We start from the raw sequence: 16,796 nt of genomic DNA, 5'->3' as shown, positions 1-16,796 counted from the left end.
GAGATCTGAGACTGTGGGTGGTTGTTTGTCTCTTGTCTGACACTCATCTCTCTTCCCTATAGCAGAGATCAACAGAACATTGGTGAAACATTATGCCAATAAAACTGCTGGTTGTAAAACTACTTGGGAGCATGGTGCAACACCAGCGTTTCAATTTGGGGCTGTTTTCCACGTTGGTTAGATATCCTGAATATATTCACTCTTAAATAACCTTGGATAAAAGTGTCTGCTAAATTACCTTATATTACTGAATCACTGCCTCTCCTGTGACTAGTTGTTCATTTGGGTGGCCTATAGTGGACCATGTGGAGGATCCGCCTGACTTCTGGGTGATGTGAGGGCACTAGACACTTAACAGGGATCAGGCCAGTTCAAGAAGAGAGCTGGAGAAAGATGGGGGGGGGGGGGGGGGAATGACAGGCATTCTACCATACACAACACCAGCACAACACATGCAGCCATATATCAGCATATTTTTAGGAGCCCTCACATTTGCCCTTTAATGCTTGGTGTGTGTGTGTGTGGGGGGGGGGGGGGGGGCTCTGCTACCGTAGCTCATTATTGTGCTATTTGGTGCTGTAACCTCCTCTATTATACTGCAGTTCCTGTAGTTGTTATAGATACTCTAGGTAAAATCTCACATAATCTCTCTTTTTGATGCAGAATATTTTCCCCAAACGTATAGACAGTGGTTTAGAGGTACAGGAAGTTTAGGTAATTGTTGTTGTAGTAGTATTTGAAAGCCTCTGGGAAAGACCTAGTTATGCAATCAGACTTGTGCATAAAGTATGAGGCAGTGTGAGGTAGACTAGGTTTATTAGTGCCCGACAGTGATTATAAGCCTTATCCTCTTTAAAATATCACACAAACCCCTCTTCTTCTTCTTTTTTTTTTTAGAACTGTCAGTCAGTGAGTCCCTCCCTGACTTGTTCTCTCTCTCTCTCTGCTTGTTCCTCAAGCTGTTGCCCCTGGTGACAGTTGTCATGACAATAATGTCATCATCATGCAGGAGACCAGCTGGCTGGTGATTGGTCATCGGGAGGTGTCACGTCCTAGGGGGCTGCGCTCAGGATGGTGTGGTGGAAAGTGTGTGCCGCGTGTGTCCCCGTGTGTCATGTGTGTCAAACACGTCTTCCAACACAACTGTCAGAAGAGAGTGGGAGAGGGAGGGGAAAAGAGGTAGAAGGGGCAAGAGATGAAAAGAGAGAAAGAGATGACGGGAGAGGTTGGAGAGGAAATAGCATTACAAGGATATAGTCATTATCTACTTGGCTGTTTAGATGTTTACAAAAACATCCTTCTAAGGCAGGTTGGGTCCTGTCAGAGTGTAATGGTTTTTCAGAGTAGCTGTTATTGCACTCTACCGCGACAGCACTGCAAACTCTTCTGTATCGCGTAAACACACTCAGTTGCAGACACTGATGTACCCATCCACTACAGTACAACACTCGAATTGTAATGACCTCAATTCACTCCTCAGTCTCCAGTTTGGACAAAACCACTGTGCCGACGAACGGCTAAAAGCAGCGGATGGCCTCGATGGGTTAGTCATCACCTGCCGGGTGGCGATGGACGGGGGCGATTAAACATGTGGAATCGTCGGTAAATGCTGGCCAAAGGCAATAGGACGGCTACCCAATGCCTTTAAGTGTTCGTCATACTCTGGAAATGAACCAGCTGTAGCTGCCAAATGTGGTGACTCTATTTCAGGACAGTTTCCATGAGATTGTGCCCAAATTACCCAAATGTTATGTGTCAGGTGCAGTCCGTTCAGGAGGATAACTGTAGTTGGGGCTTCTTCATACTGTATGGTTGACTGTACACTATGTTCTTTTTTAGGATGCAACATTCCTGCAGGGTTTCTGTGACGTTATTGTGTGTGTGTGTGTGTGTGTGTGTGTGTGTGTGTGTGTGTGTGTGCGCGTGTGTGCGTGCGTGCGTGTAACTGTGTGGCACAGACTTTTCTCTCTGCGTTTCAGCAATGTTTCTCTCCCAATGCTCAGAGTGTGTGTGTGTTTTCTGAATTGACAAAAATTGACAGTCCTCAGCTCATCCACCCCCTCAACTCTATCACTCCAGAAGAATCTTCATCCCTCCTTCACCTCCAGCCGTAACCAGTTTTCTCGCCTTTTGCTTCATCATCTTTCTACACACATACCTCTCGCTCTCTTTTTCACACTTTCTCTCTACCTGTTTCCCCTCCCCTCTTTTTTTATCTCTACCTCTCTCTCCCATCTTTCTGTTTTCATCCTTCCCCATCTCTCTCTCCCATCTTTCTGTTTTCATCCTTCCCCATCTCTCTCTCTCCCATCTTTCTGATTTCATCCTTCCCCATCTATCTCTCCCTCTCCATCTCCCTCCACATCTCTCTCTCTCCCATCTTTCTGTTTTCATCCTTCCCCATCTCTCTCTTTTTCTCCATCTCTCTCTCGCTCTCTCTCTCCATCTCCCTCCATATCTCTCTCTCTCCCTCCATCCCTCTCTTTCTGTAGGAGCCTCAGACCACTGTTATCCATAATCCAGTGGATGGGACTAAGGTACATCCCCCTTCTCCTGTCCTCCCTCTCATCCTCTCTTTGATCTGCCCCCCCCCCGTTCCACATCTTTGTGTGTGTGTCATTACAGAGGCGTGTACTGTAGGCTCTGTGTGCCTGTGTTTGTGTGTGTGGGTGTGTGCAATTATGCACTGTTATTTATGTTTTATCCAGCACCCCGCTAAGCACATCTCTAATAGCGTGTATAATGAGTATGCAGGTGTGTGTGTTTGCGTGGAGACAATTTCAACACACTAATGTCAATTGGAAACCAATAGTTTGATTGGTTAAACGTAGATCTTTGAATGTAGAAATGTGCTCAATGTTAGTCCATACAGTTCTTCAGGGAGTTAAATGTGTTACAGACAGCGACGGGCAAATTTACGAACCATTTCTTTATTAACACCTCTCATTCACTAACCTTTCAAATCAAACCGCTATAGTTCTGTCCCTTTATGTTTTATTTATTGAGGTACAAAGTTACTTTACACTGAGGCAAATTCTAACAGAACTAAGTGTGTGTGTGTGTGTGTGTGTGTGTGTGTGTGTGTGTGTGTGTGTGTGTGTGTGTGTGTGTGTGTGTGTGTGTGTGTGTGTGTGTGTGTGTGTGTGTGTGTGTGTGTGTACACAATACTGTCCCCATGTGGCCTTGCTTAGTACATCAGAACTACAGGATTTATGCAATAGCCTGAAACCAACCAATGGCCTTGTGTAAATCATCACAGCTTTCACCCCACTGGACACAAACTGGTTGAACGTAATTTATCAATGTATTCTGATGTGGAATCTACTTGCAAAATACATTGGATTTGAAAAAAGTAATCCATGTAATCTGTTGTTTTGAGGGTGAAATTTCGACCACAAGATTATGTCATGGTGACCAAATTTCAACATAGACACACCTTGTATAAAACATGTTGCATTTGTACCTTTAAAACAAAGTCAGATCTTCAACGTTACGTCCGCTATCAGATAAAAAACTATAGGCTGGGCAGCACCTCCTACTGGAGAATTGATCTATCTACAGCTACCCATTGGTCTCCCATCCAGGGTTTTAACCAAGCCCAGCTATGATGTTTGACTATTACCAATGTGCTTTATCGTGAGAGTGATTGTTACGAGATCTCCACTTAAAAACTAAATAGATTCAATGTTGCTTTCGAAGTCATTCCAAATAATAGCTTTTACAGGGCAAATTAAATGTGACCAAACTTTATCAATGATGCTATTGACGTCTGTATAGCGTTTGCTCATCAACAGCGGTTGTTTCAATTCAACCCAGAATTCAACAAAAAATTGACAATAGAATCGGCCAAGGGTTTCAAGCTCTAGTTGATTTAAAATGCAATGATCCTTAGTGATCTTTTTGGTTGTCAACGCATTTGAAGGAGATGCATCCACTGCTTGGATAGTTCCATCTGTGCCACTGACTTAGTCTGGCTTTAATTCCAGTTTGTCTACAAATGAATAACTGATATGTTCTAATCACGTCTCCATCTCAACCAAAAATATATATTTTTTAAATAGGACAAAATCAAAGTACTTTATTTAAAGTGTATTAAAAGGTTGATTTGATTTAGTCCAGTTCTTTAACTTCGATTTTTGGTTGAGATGGAGACATGAATCCAACATATCAATGATTAATGTGTAGACAAATTAAAGCCAGACTAAGTCAATGGCACAGATGGAACTATCCAAGCTGTAGATACAGTACATCTCCTTTAAATGTTTATATTTGGTTGCATTGACAACCAAACTGAATATAGGTTGTAATCTCATTGATCAATGTCTCAACTAAATATGACCCAATTATCCATGTTGAAATGACATGGAGTGCCCATTGGAACCAGCCTAATCTTGCAATAGCTCACATTCTGTTAAGTGGAATGAAACAGTCACTCGGTCTGCTTGACCAGCCTAGGGTTGGCAATGTGAGCTTGTACAGTGTTTATGTTTGTAATGTAGGCTATATGTATCAGCTGGTTTCATGACTATTTCCTTGTCTATCTATCTATCAATCTGTCTGATCTGTTTGTCAGTGACAGTCTCTTTTCGTGTTCTGTATGTAGCCTATGCAGTAGAGCTATGACTGCATCTCAAATGGCACCATTTTAACCTTGAAGTGCACTACTTTTGAAGACTCTGGTCAAAAGTTGTGCACTATATAGGGAATAGTGTGCCATTTGTTGCACATCCTAAGTCTGGGAGGCAGAAGAACAAACACTCACTCACTCTCACACACACACACACACACACACACACACACATACACACACACACACACACACACACACACACACACACACACACACACACACAGGTGACCTCTTCTCTCTTTCTCACACGACACACACTCAATCACACACTCCTCTGTGGAATTCTCCAGTGTAAAAGTGTTTCCAAATGAGGGCCCAGTATCCATATCCTATCATGCTGGGGAATAGGCCCATTTAATCCACTAATTGGAAACCAGAGCTCCTTAGGCTTGCATCCCAAATGGCACCCCATTCCCAACATTGTGCACTACTTTTGACCATGGTTCATAGGGCATTGGTCAATAGTAGTGCACTGTATAGGGAATATGGTGCCATATAGGAAAACGTCTCAAACTTTTCCTCTGGCAGGTCAGGGGAGAGATACAGACACAGCATTTCACAGAGAGAAACAGCTTAGCCTAGTAGTGTAATGGAAGAGAATAGATTGGTGAATGGATGCCACATTGATGCCTGCCACATATAATTCATGTATCTCTGTTGCCTGCCCTCACATCTCTATCTAGTGGCAGGCTGCACAGACATAGACAGATGAAGTGGGATTGAAGATAGAAATGGAATGACTAAAACAGGTATCCCCATTCAGGTCAATGTTCTGTGATGGGTGGTGATTCTATATCTATGGGAGTGGAAGTGATCAGAAGGGGCGAATGATTGGAAGCTGTAGCTGGGAATTCATGTTTCCTCAGGCAAGGCAAGGCTATGTTAACACCCATACTCTGGTGGTATTAGAGGACACACACACACACACACACACACACACACACACATGTTGATGGGATTAGGCATCAGGGGGACTGGAAGGTGGAAGGGAGGAGGGAGGGGGTCAAGCTGAGGTAAAAGGTTAGAGGTTAGATCCTGAAGTGATGCGGCTTTCTGTGGGATGCCCATGGGTGAGTTTACTGACAGGAAACAGGTTCACGCTTTCAGCTAAATGCTTTTGTCAGATGTAATGTAATTTAATGAAGTCATGGTCTGCTGTTTTGTCAAAGTCAAGGTCTGTTCATTGTTTACTGTGTCTCTGTGAGTCGTCCTGAATACTGTTCGGTGTCTCCTACAGTAGGATCTTAATTTGATAACCTTATAGCAGGAGAACTTTCCTGCAATGCAGGACATTTTTTCCTTGAGGTTTAAAAAGGCTTCTGAAGTTTGTAATTTCTACTTTGACATTTCAGACTTACGAAAAAATCTAGCAACCCCTACAAGTATTTTCGTTAACTATAATCCACATAATAATTCACATTTCCTGTTGCTGCAGGATTATTTTCCTGCTGTAGCAACCTGGCTCAAATGAAGATCCTATATCTGTATACCTCAATCCTTGTTGGTCCCTCTAAGACAGATATGAGACGTTGACTAAACTTACACTCATCCCAAAGGTGGTTTGTCTGTCATTTGATTCATGGATTCATTGATTTTAAGTAATTGAACGTGGATTTGATTTAATGAAGCAATAACAAGAGTGGCAATTGAGTTAGCGATTTGCATGTTTTGTGTGTTCTTAAGGAAGTGTGTGTTTCAATAGCCGCGTGGGTGTGTGAATGTGTGGGTTTATTTGTGTGCCTGCACGTACGTGTGTGTCTCGAGAGTGTTCCTCTCTGATGGTGCTTCTCCCTCCCCTCCGTAGGAATCATCTGACAGCAGCAACACGGTGGAGGACGAAGATGTCAAAGGTAAGAACTGGAGACCCTAGGAGACAGTGGAGAGACCGGTCAAGGTAGCGCACTGTGCCCAGTAGAGTACACAGGAGCTGAGTGTAGAGAGAGACAATATCATTGTGGGATGAAATAAGATCTGTGTGGATGGGTTTGTTGTGAATGCGTGTCCTTCTGAGCCACTGTACAAAGAGGAGCTGCTCAAAAGCAGGTCATCACCCGTGAGTGCAGCATTTCGTTGTGCGTGAAACCACTGCTAGACCCTGTCGCCAAATCTACACTGGAGTTGCTTACCAAGAAGACAGTGAATGTTCCTGAGTGGCCGAGTTACAGTTTTGACTTAAATCTGCTTGAAAACAGAGAACAGAGCCTCATGTCTTGCTCTTCATTGAAATAAGAGGGCTAATATTAGTACTATGCATGCCAGTCTCTCTTGGCTAAGAGTTGAGGAAAGACTGACTGCATCACTTCCTAGTTGTTTGCACTGACACACACACACACAACCCACCAGACAAGCCACCTGGGGTCTTTTCACAGTCCCCAGGTCCAGAACAAATTCAAGAAGACGTACAGTATTATACAGAGCCATGATTGTATGGAACTCCCTTCCATCTCGTATAGCTCAAGTGAACAGCAAACCTGGTTCAAAAAAACAAATAAAGCAACACCTCACGTCACAACGCCTCTCCCCCATGTGACCTACTTGTTGTGTGTATGTACTGACATGTACAGTATGTGTAACTGATAGATGCACACACTAAAGTACATGTTGATGTCTGTAAATTGTAGTCTTTTGTCTGTAATGTATTTTTCTTTATGTGTCGGACACCAGTAAGACAAGCTGTCACCATTGGCGTTGGCTATTGGGGAAACCTAATATATATAAAAATATATATATATAAAATAAAATCTATGAAAGACTTGAAAATTGCTGTTTAGCCATGAACCCCAACACCTAGACACAGCTTGAAGAATTTTTAAAAGGAAACATTGGCAAATATTGCACAATCCAAGTGTGAAAAGCTCTTAGACTAACTCAAGAAGATCGCTGCCGAAGGTGTTTCTGACATGCATTGACTCAGGTGGGTGAATACTTATCTAATCAAGGTATATTAGTGTTACATTTTTCATACTTTTATTTATTTATTTATTTTTTATCTATTTTTTTCTCTCTCTCACATTAACATGACAAAGTATTTTATGTAGATCATTGAATTTTTTTCTCTCTCAATTAAATCAACTTTAATCCCACTTTGCAACACAATAGAATGTGAAGAAATCCAAGGAATACACACTGTACAGATCTGCCAATCTGGTGTGTATGCGCGTGTTCATGAGCTGAGAACAATAAGATCTCCCTAAAGCAGGTCACTAATGTGCTGGTCCAGTGTGAAGTATTACAGGGTTTCCCAACTGGCGGCCCGACAATATGTTGGACATAAAAGACTGTCGAAACCCTCAGGAAATCAGCTCCAAATGATTTTAATTGAAGAAATCTCTTCCCAAGTGTTCCCGCACATAATACAGAGACATATGACCGTACACAAATGTAAGCAACGGTTTGAAATGATTCTGTTTTAGTCCAACGTTTAGGCTTCTCGCGGTCAATTTGCAAGCTACAAATGATTTGTAATTATGTCCCCCCCCCCCCCCCCCCCCCAGACCATCGTTCAAGAAACAAAACGGCCCCGCGGCTGAATCAAGTTGATGACCCCTGACATATTGTATTGTACCTTCCTTTTATGCTCCAACCCCAACATCCTAGCCCCCAAAGTAAGAGTGGGCTGTTTTGTATCGTCCTTCTCTGCGCTACTGCTAGGTATCCAGCTCCCTGCACTAGTAGCCCCCCACAGCAGCAGGCAGAGGGCACCTTGTGTATATATTTAGCCTGTGGCAGGAAACAGAGCCGTGTGGAGGAGTTGGAGACACATTTCTGTAGCAGCGCCACCTGGGGTACATCGCACTAGAGCGCTAATAGATGTGCTGTTACTGTAGCGTAAGTCTCACTGCTTTAGTCTGATGTGATCATGAAATGAATCTACTCGACTGAGGTGAGAGAGAGTACGGCATGGGAGTTTGGTTGGATTTGTGCTCGTGTTTTAATAGGCTATCTGGTTGTGTGTGTTTTGGATTTCTTAGATTGTAAGGGTGTGTATGTCTTAGATTGTAAGGGTGTGTATGTCTGTGTGTGTGTGTGTGTGCGTATAATGTTTGTGTGTGTGTGTGTTTGTGTGTGTGTTCATGCGTGCTTGCGATTGTGAAGAGACAATGAAGAGTCGACTGGCATGTAAAGTGAACTGGATTTGCTCATAGTTTATTTTGGGTTGGTGGATTGTTGAACTGGACAGAGTACCTTCTCCTGTACTACAGTACACTATATATCTGTATGGTACGGTATGTTCCTGGTATGTTCGTCTTTACTCTCTGAATAGGAAATCACGTGCTGCTCTTCCTCCTGTCTACTGTATTCAACAGTATTACTGTGTTAGACAGTAGACAGATCACTAGTTCCAAGCAGTCAGAGGAATGGCATTGTGCTTAGTTGGAAAGCCTGTGCTGTAGACAGATATGTCTAGCATACAGATGCCGGTATTAATCTGTGTTACTGCCATTCCCAGTTTTCATGGTCCGCGTCCGAAATTACACCCTATTGCCTACATAGTGCCCAGAGCCCTGGTTAAAAGTAGTGCATATACACTGAGTGTACAAAACATTTAGAACGTCTGCTTTCCATGACAGACTGACCAGGTGAATCCAGGCGAAAGCTACTATCCCTTTTTGATGTCATTTGTTAAATCCACTTCAATCCGTGTAGATGAATGTTGGAGGAAACCGCTTAAAGAAGGATTTTCATGCCTTGAGACATGGATTGTGTGTGTGTGTGTGCCATTCAGAGGGTGAATGGGCAAGACACACTCAACAGTTTCCCCTGTGTTTCAAGAATGGTCCACCGGCCAACTTGACACAACTGTGGGAGTCAGCATGGACCATCATCCCTGAGGAGCGCATTCAACAGCTTGTCGAGTCCAGGCCGTTCCTGAGGGCAAAGGGGAGGCGTGCGAACTCAATATTAGGAAGGTGTTCCTAATGTTACAGTGCCTTGCGAAAGTATTCGGCCCCCTTGAACTTTGCGACCTTTTGCCACATTTCAGGCTTCAAACATAAAGATATAAAACTGTATTTTTTTGTGAAGAATCAACAACAAGTGGGACACAATCATGAAGTGGAACGACATTTATTGGATATTTCAAACTTTTTTAACAAATCAAAAACTGAAAAATTTGGCGTGCAAAATTATTCAGCCCCCTTACTTTCAGTGCAGCAAACTCTCTCCAGAAGTTCAGTGAGGATCTCTGAATGATCCAATGTTGACCTAAATGACTAATGATGATAAATACAATCCACCTGTGTGTAATCAAGTCTCCGTATAAATGCACCTGCACTGTGATAGTCTCAGAGGTCCGTTAAAAGCGCAGAGAGCATCATGAAGAACAAGGAACACACCAGGCAGGTCCGAGATACTGTTGTGAAGAAGTTTAAAGCCGGATTTGGATACAAAAATATTTCCCAAGCTTTAAACATCCCAAGGAGCACTGTGCAAGCGATAATATTGAAATGGAAGGAGTATCAGACCACTGCAAATCTACCAAGACCTGGCCGTCCCTCTAAACTTTCAGCTCATACAAGGAGAAGACTGATCAGAGATGCAGCCAAGAGGCCCATGATCACTCTGGATGAACTGCAGAGATCTACAGCTGAGGTGGGAGACTCTGTCCATAGGACAACAATCAGTCGTATATTGCACAAATCTGGCCTTTATGGAAGAGTGGCAAGAAGAAAGCCATTTCTTAAAGATATCCATAAAAAGTGTCGTTTAAAGTTTGCCACAAGCCACCTGGGAGACACACCACACATGTGGAAGAAGGTGCTCTGGTCAGATGAAACCAAATTTGAACTTTTTGGCAACAATGCAAAATGTTATGTTTGGCGTAAAAGCAACACACCATCCCCACTGTCAAACATGGTGGTGGCAGCATCATGGTTTGGGCCTGCTTTTCTTCAGCAGGGACAGGGAAGATGGTTAAAATTGATGGGAAGATGGATGGAGCCAAATACAGGACCATTCTGGAAGAAAAAAGACCTGAGACTGGGATGGAGATTTGTCTTCAAACAAGACAATGATCCAAAACATAAAGCAAAATCTACAATGGAATGGTTCAAAAATAAACATATCCAGGTGTTAGAATGGCCAAGTCAAAGTCCAGACCTGAATCCAATCGAGAATCTGTGGAAAGAACTGCAAACTGCTGTTCACAAATGCTCTCCATCCAACCTCACTGAGCTCGAGCTGTTTTGCAAGGAGGAATGGGAAAAAATTTCAGTCTCTCGATGTGCAAAACTGATAGAGACATACCCCAAGCGACTTACGGCTGTAATCGCAGCAAAAGGTGGCGCTACAAAGTATTAACTTAAGGGGGCTGAATAATTTTGCATGCCCAATTTTTCAGTTTTTGATTTGTTAAAAAAGTTTGAAATATCCAATAAATGTCATTCCACTTCATGATTGTGTCCCACTTGTTGTTGATTCTTCACAAAAAAAATACAGTTTTATATCTTTATGTTTGAAGCCTGAAATGTGGCAAAAGGTCGCAAAGTTCAAGGGGGCCGAATACTTTCGCAAGGCACTGTATATACTCTGTGTATAGGGAATAGGGTGGGACACATCCCTAGTCATTATCACTGTAATCATAATTATATGGGTGACAGCCTGGCCATTAACTTCCCAATAAACCACATAACCAATCAGGTACCTTATTGACATCTTACCACAACATAGACCTAAGGGGAAATGGAAAAGACATGGGGAGGTGTTTAATTCCTCTCTCACACACACACACACACACACACACACACACACACACACACACACACACACACTGCCTTCAAATAGGTATAATAATACACCTGTTCTACTGTTACAGAACATAAACTTGATTAAATACTGAGCTCGGAAATCATCAGAAGGTTTTTTATCCCTTTGTTTTCCATCCACCTGCTCAATCTTGTTTCTTTCTTTTATTAGTTCATTCTTTCATTCATTCACCCTCTCCTTCTTTTCCCTCTATCTCTTCTCATTAATCTGTCATGTGTGTGTGTGTGTGTGTGTGTGTGTCTGTGTCTGTGTCTGTGTCTGTGTCTGTGTCTGTGTCTGTGTCTGTGTCTGTGTGTGTGTGTGTGTGTGTGTGACATCAGGGAAGAGTATAGACAGTTCAGTAAAGACCGAGTCCCAGCCTGACACCTTTGCCCCACAGCCCCAGGTCTCCTCGCCCGCTGTGTACTGTAAGTCAGCACTCCCCGAAGTGCAGTGTGACGCACACACACACACATACCCACTTCCGTATAGACGCTCAGACACACAAGACTTAGGGCTAACACAACCCCACTGTGTGTACACTCACCATCATATCATCTTTTTAGAACACTGAAACCTTGAATGATGAGTGGCTTGACTAGGGTTGCAAAGCTACCGGTAATCTACCGAAGTTACCAGAATCTTTGTTGGTTTTGGTCATTAACAGAAAATGCATGGCAATCTATGGTAACTTTGGTAATTTACGCTTTAATAACCATTTTAAAAGCATTCATATATATATATATATATATCTGTGTCCATATTGTCGGAGTTTCTAGTAGATAGACCATATGCTTCAAGAGAAAATAATGAAATTAAAAAAGCATCTAATCAAATAATTTAGTTAATGTAATAAGCATCTAATCAACATCTTTATTTTCATAATTTTTTTGTCAAAGGGCAGTGGGCCGGATTCAAAACCATTTAGACTCAGGCATAAATGTGCACACAGGCCATACAATAGCATCCTGTAAATTAACTCTGCAACTCTTCCAACTATTGACTATTTTTCACAACTGCCACCAGTTTGACACCAAAACATCAATGACAACAAATACATATTAGTAAAAATATATATACAAACGTACATTTAATTGTACCTTTATTTAACTAGGCAAGTCAGTTAAGAACAAATTCTAATTTTCAATGACGGCCTGAACTGCCTGTTCAGGGGCAGAACGACAGATTTGTATCTTGTCAGCTCAGGGATTTGAACTTGCAACCTTCCGGTTACTAGTCCAACGCTCTAACCACTAGGCTACCCTGCCGCCCCTACATACATATACTGAGCAAAAACATCAACGCAACATGTAAAGTGTTGGTCCCATGTTTCATGAGCTGAAATTAAATATCCCAGAATTGTTCCATATGCACAAAAACCTTATTTCTGTCAAATTTTGTGCTCAAATTTGTTTACATCTTTTAGTGAACGTTTCTCCTTTGTCAAGATAATCCATCCACCTGACAGGTGTGGCATATCAAAAGCTGATTAAATCGCATGATCATTCCACACCTTGTGCTGGGGACAAAAAAAGGCCACTCTAAAATGTGCAGTTTTGTCACACAACACAATGCGACAGATGTCTCAAGTTTTGAGGGAGTGTGCAATTGGCATGCTGACTGCAGGAATGTCCACCAGAACTGTTGCCAGAGAATTTAATGTCCATTTCTCTACCATAAGCCGCCTCAAACATTTTTTATTCATGTGAAATCCATTGATTCGTTTTTTATTTCAATTGACTGTAAAATCGTTGAAATTGTTGCATGGTACATTTTATATATTTTTTCAGTATACGGTATATAAAGGATATTTCATGCAGAAACCCTCATATTAAAAACCAATGACATTCACTAAGTTGATGGTATATTTAGGATACTGTTTAACTGCTTTGTCATTCTATTTTTTATTTAACAATTACTTATTTTCTTTCACATAATAAGGCCACACAGAGGGCCAGAGATAATAACTGCCAACTGTGATCTGAAGCACCCAAAAAGCCCACTAGATGTCCTTTTATAAAATTCAAAAAACTTTGAAAGATACCAAAATTCTGGTAATTTACTTTGAAAGTTGCCACTAAAATACACTCCCTTTGCAACCCTAGGCTTGTGTGACCCCATATGACTTTTTTTACTGGAACAAAAAACGGGGCTTAGGTGTTGGGCATGGCAGGGTCGTGGCAATGGGTCGCGCGGCTGAATTTTAGAGAACATTTTAGAGGCCCCCATCTTGTGTGAAGAGATGTAGAGATTTTTTTATAGATGTATTTTTCAAGCCAATTTCCTGCAATTCTCCAAATTTCTCCATGGGGCTGAGAAATGTTTGCAGTTTTAAAACTACCTTCCTGCAAATCTACACATTTTGCCATGGAGCCGTGAGAAAATGTTGCAAATTTCCTGCTATTCTACCTATTCTGCCATGGAGCTAAGATAACATGTGTCTTTTTTAAAGCTAATTTCCTGCTATTCTACCTATTCTGCCATGGAGCTAAGATAACATTTGTCTTTTTTAAAGCTAATTTCCTGCGATTCTATGCATTCTGCCATGGCTAATGCTGTTTTTAACATAACAATTTGCAAACTGCAAAAAGTATTGTTTTTGTAAAAAAAAAAAAAAAAATCCCTGACTGTCTATCTAATTTTGGTGATTATTAGTTCTCAAAGATTATATTATTGAAAGAATATATAGGTCGATTATCTTCTCTACAAATTTTATTTCTGGTTTATGTCATTTAACCTTTTACTGCAGTGGGCTAAATCAGGGTAGTCTTAAACAAATCTACTTTGAAAGAGAAGTATACAACTCACACACGTGGTCATGGGCTTAAAAAAGACACCTGTACCATGTCAGATATAGAGTTGAAATTTATTCAGTTTAGAGTTTTCATCCCAATATTACACTTTATATACATCACAGAACACTGAAATATATCAAAACTTTTCGACATAGAAACACTGGATTTTCGTCCGTTTTCTTAATAATCTTTATTCATTATGAAATCATGAAAAATATTAGTAACATTCCACCCATGAAGCCAAAGAGGGCACTTTTGGTCATTGGCTGCAGGAAAGGAGGGCTACGTTTATACTGAAAGCGTTTGTCCATCATGAAAATCTATTTGGACTTAGACGGCCCCCCCAAAAAACGCTTAGGCGGCCCACCCAAGGATTTCAAAGGCCAATATAAATGTCAAACACAGTCCTGTCCTTAGTCTGTTGTGAATAAAGCCTGTATTAGGAAAAGATGACTAGATACACCACACTGTCATTCAACTCAGTGACTAAACTTAACCTAGCCTAAAAGCATAATTTAGCCTAACCTAGCATAGCTGTCTGTGGCATCCATGTAGAGATATTTAAAGATGCACACACTGATCTGATGCATCTCATCACTCACTCCATCTCCACCCGACCATCCCCCTCTCTTATCTTTTGATTTGGAGCCATCCCTATTCCGCCCACAATGTGTTTGTGTGTATGTGAGCAGCTCACTGTCTCCCTCGTGTGGACAAAGTGTAGACAGAACCGCAACCTTGAGGCATCGTAGTCCCAATGGACGCATGCAGGGATTCTGTTTCTGCCTGCGCTATCCTTATTTTTGGCATGCCGTCTTCTGTGTGAATCTATTCAGTTTCTTTTTCAGTTCATTCATATCCACCTCCACCCCCCCCCCCCCCCCCCCCCACACCCCCCCGTCCGTCCGTCCGTCCAGCCACCAAGCTGTCAGACCTGTTTGGTGTTGTACGCAAGGCATCAGGGCCCATGTCTGACGGGGAAGGGGCCACCAGCACACCTCCACCCCCTCCAGCCAACCCCTCTGTCGCCGCCTCCCCACCCATGGCTCACACCCCCATGCAGCGTAAGTGACTATAGCAGGACCAGAGTATTTAGACAAACAGGGCCGCATCAGAAATGGAACCCTATTCACTCATAAGTGAAGGATCTGTGTTTTGAGAGGTCTTCATGAATATGTTTCATATGTTTCATATTCTTCCTTCTAAGAACATGTCCCTTTTCTGTTTATACTTGAAAATAAAAATGTTTATTTCACCGTCATTTAATTTTGTTATCTTTTCTACCCCTACAAATCTCTCTCTGTCTCTCTCTCTCTTTCTCTCTCTCCCCTCCCTCTCTCTATCTCTCTCTCTCCCTCTCTCTCTCTCTCTCTCTCTCTCCCCCTCCCTCTCTCTCTCTCCCCCTCCCTCTCTCTCTCTCCCCCTCTCTCTCTCTCTCTCTCTCTCTCTCTCTCTGTCTCTGTCTCTGTCTCTGTCTCTCTCTCTGTCTCTTTGTCGCTCTCTCTCTGTCTCTCTGTCTCTCTCTATCTCTCTCTCTCTCTCCCCCTCCCTCTCTCTCTCTCTCTCTTTCTCTCTCTCTGTCTCTCTCTCTCTCTCTCTCTTTCTCTATCCCTCTGTCCCTGCGACCAGTGTCTCGTCTTTCAGACCTAGTGAGCAATGTTCGCCGGTCGCCTGCCCCAGCCCCTCCCCCCGTCAAACCTGCGCCCCCCGAGGTAGAGGTGGCACCAGCCCCCAGGCCCACCCCCCCCTCATCACACCCCACCTCCCCTCCCTCCATGTCCCCCTCCAGCCTCTCCCTCACCTCTCAGAGTGAGTACTGGACATGACTCCTGACCCCAGAGTAATCAGCCAATCAGAAGGCTGTACTCACAGTATAGTATCGTGCATGTTGTGACACCACTCGTGTTTGGTAAGCTCTCCAAAGCCCTAACGAGGGTTTCTCTAGCATTATATATCAGGCGAGGCTGGCCTCTTGCCGAGCTCAGTTGGGTAAAAGGGGCCTCCAGGCTTCCTGGTTTGAATAGATTGTTTTGGTGGGTTTGCAGCGTGTTTTGAGTTTTGCTGTAAAAGCCTTTATTTGCTTTAGGGTCTTTGGATCCTACCTAGGGGAAACAAGGAAAACACAACTAACTGTGTGCTGTTTTTTTTCTTGTTGGAAGTGAAAATGGTGAGTTGTGTGGTGTGACATGTAGCAACTAACATTCACTGCAGAGTGATATTATGCTAGAGTTATCAACTGGTTGTGTTTGTTTGTCGTTTTGGTGTTGGTTACAGTTTTTTTTTAATCGCTGTGGTGCATTTTCTAAAATCTTAGTACAAAACTCAGAACTTGTAACACTTGTAACGCAAGTCTCATATTCAACACCTTTTATTGTTCATTCATTTTGTCTGGATACACCTTTCACCACACAAATATTAATCCACAATATAAGATTACTGTGAAAATACTATGAGAACATTGATTTCATCACCAAAACACAACATAATGATATCTTCTCAGTGTAATGTGAGCGTTGCATTGTGAAAAGCAGATACTTTATATGAACATGTGTTACAATGCGAATTATGTATTTCTAGATGAAACACTGATTTAAGTTTGGTGAAAAGGAGACTATATGAATTTGTGT

General features: G+C 42.3%; 1 protein-coding gene across 50 annotated transcripts in view; it reads left to right on the top strand.

Moving 5' to 3' along the window:
• camk2b1 (calcium/calmodulin dependent protein kinase II beta 1) overlaps nucleotides 1-16,796 on the top strand; it is an 87,199-nt gene that overhangs the window by 65,032 nt on the left and 5,371 nt on the right. For 22 of the 50 annotated variants that reach the window (XM_090238006.1, XM_090237996.1, XM_090238002.1 and 19 more), the window contains 5 exons: nucleotides 2,493-2,537; nucleotides 6,435-6,480; nucleotides 11,716-11,802; nucleotides 15,087-15,233; nucleotides 15,799-15,978. In XM_090238006.1, the coding sequence (XP_090094132.1) occupies nucleotides 2,493-2,537; nucleotides 6,435-6,480; nucleotides 11,716-11,802; nucleotides 15,087-15,233; nucleotides 15,799-15,978 (505 nt within the window). The remainder of the gene's footprint in view (nucleotides 1-2,492; nucleotides 2,538-6,434; nucleotides 6,481-11,715; nucleotides 11,803-15,086; nucleotides 15,234-15,798; nucleotides 15,979-16,796) is intronic. The other 28 variants (XM_090238013.1, XM_090238010.1, XM_090238012.1 and 25 more) reach the window with 3 other exon arrangements.

The sequence above is a fragment of the Oncorhynchus mykiss genome, chromosome 6 (genome assembly GCF_057628025.1).
Source record: "Oncorhynchus mykiss isolate SJ-2025 chromosome 6, ASM5762802v1, whole genome shotgun sequence".
In the NCBI taxonomy this organism is placed as follows: domain Eukaryota; kingdom Metazoa; phylum Chordata; class Actinopteri; order Salmoniformes; family Salmonidae; genus Oncorhynchus; species Oncorhynchus mykiss.
Note: the sequence above shows the minus strand (reverse complement) of the source record. Positions and strands in the feature narration are given on the sequence as shown.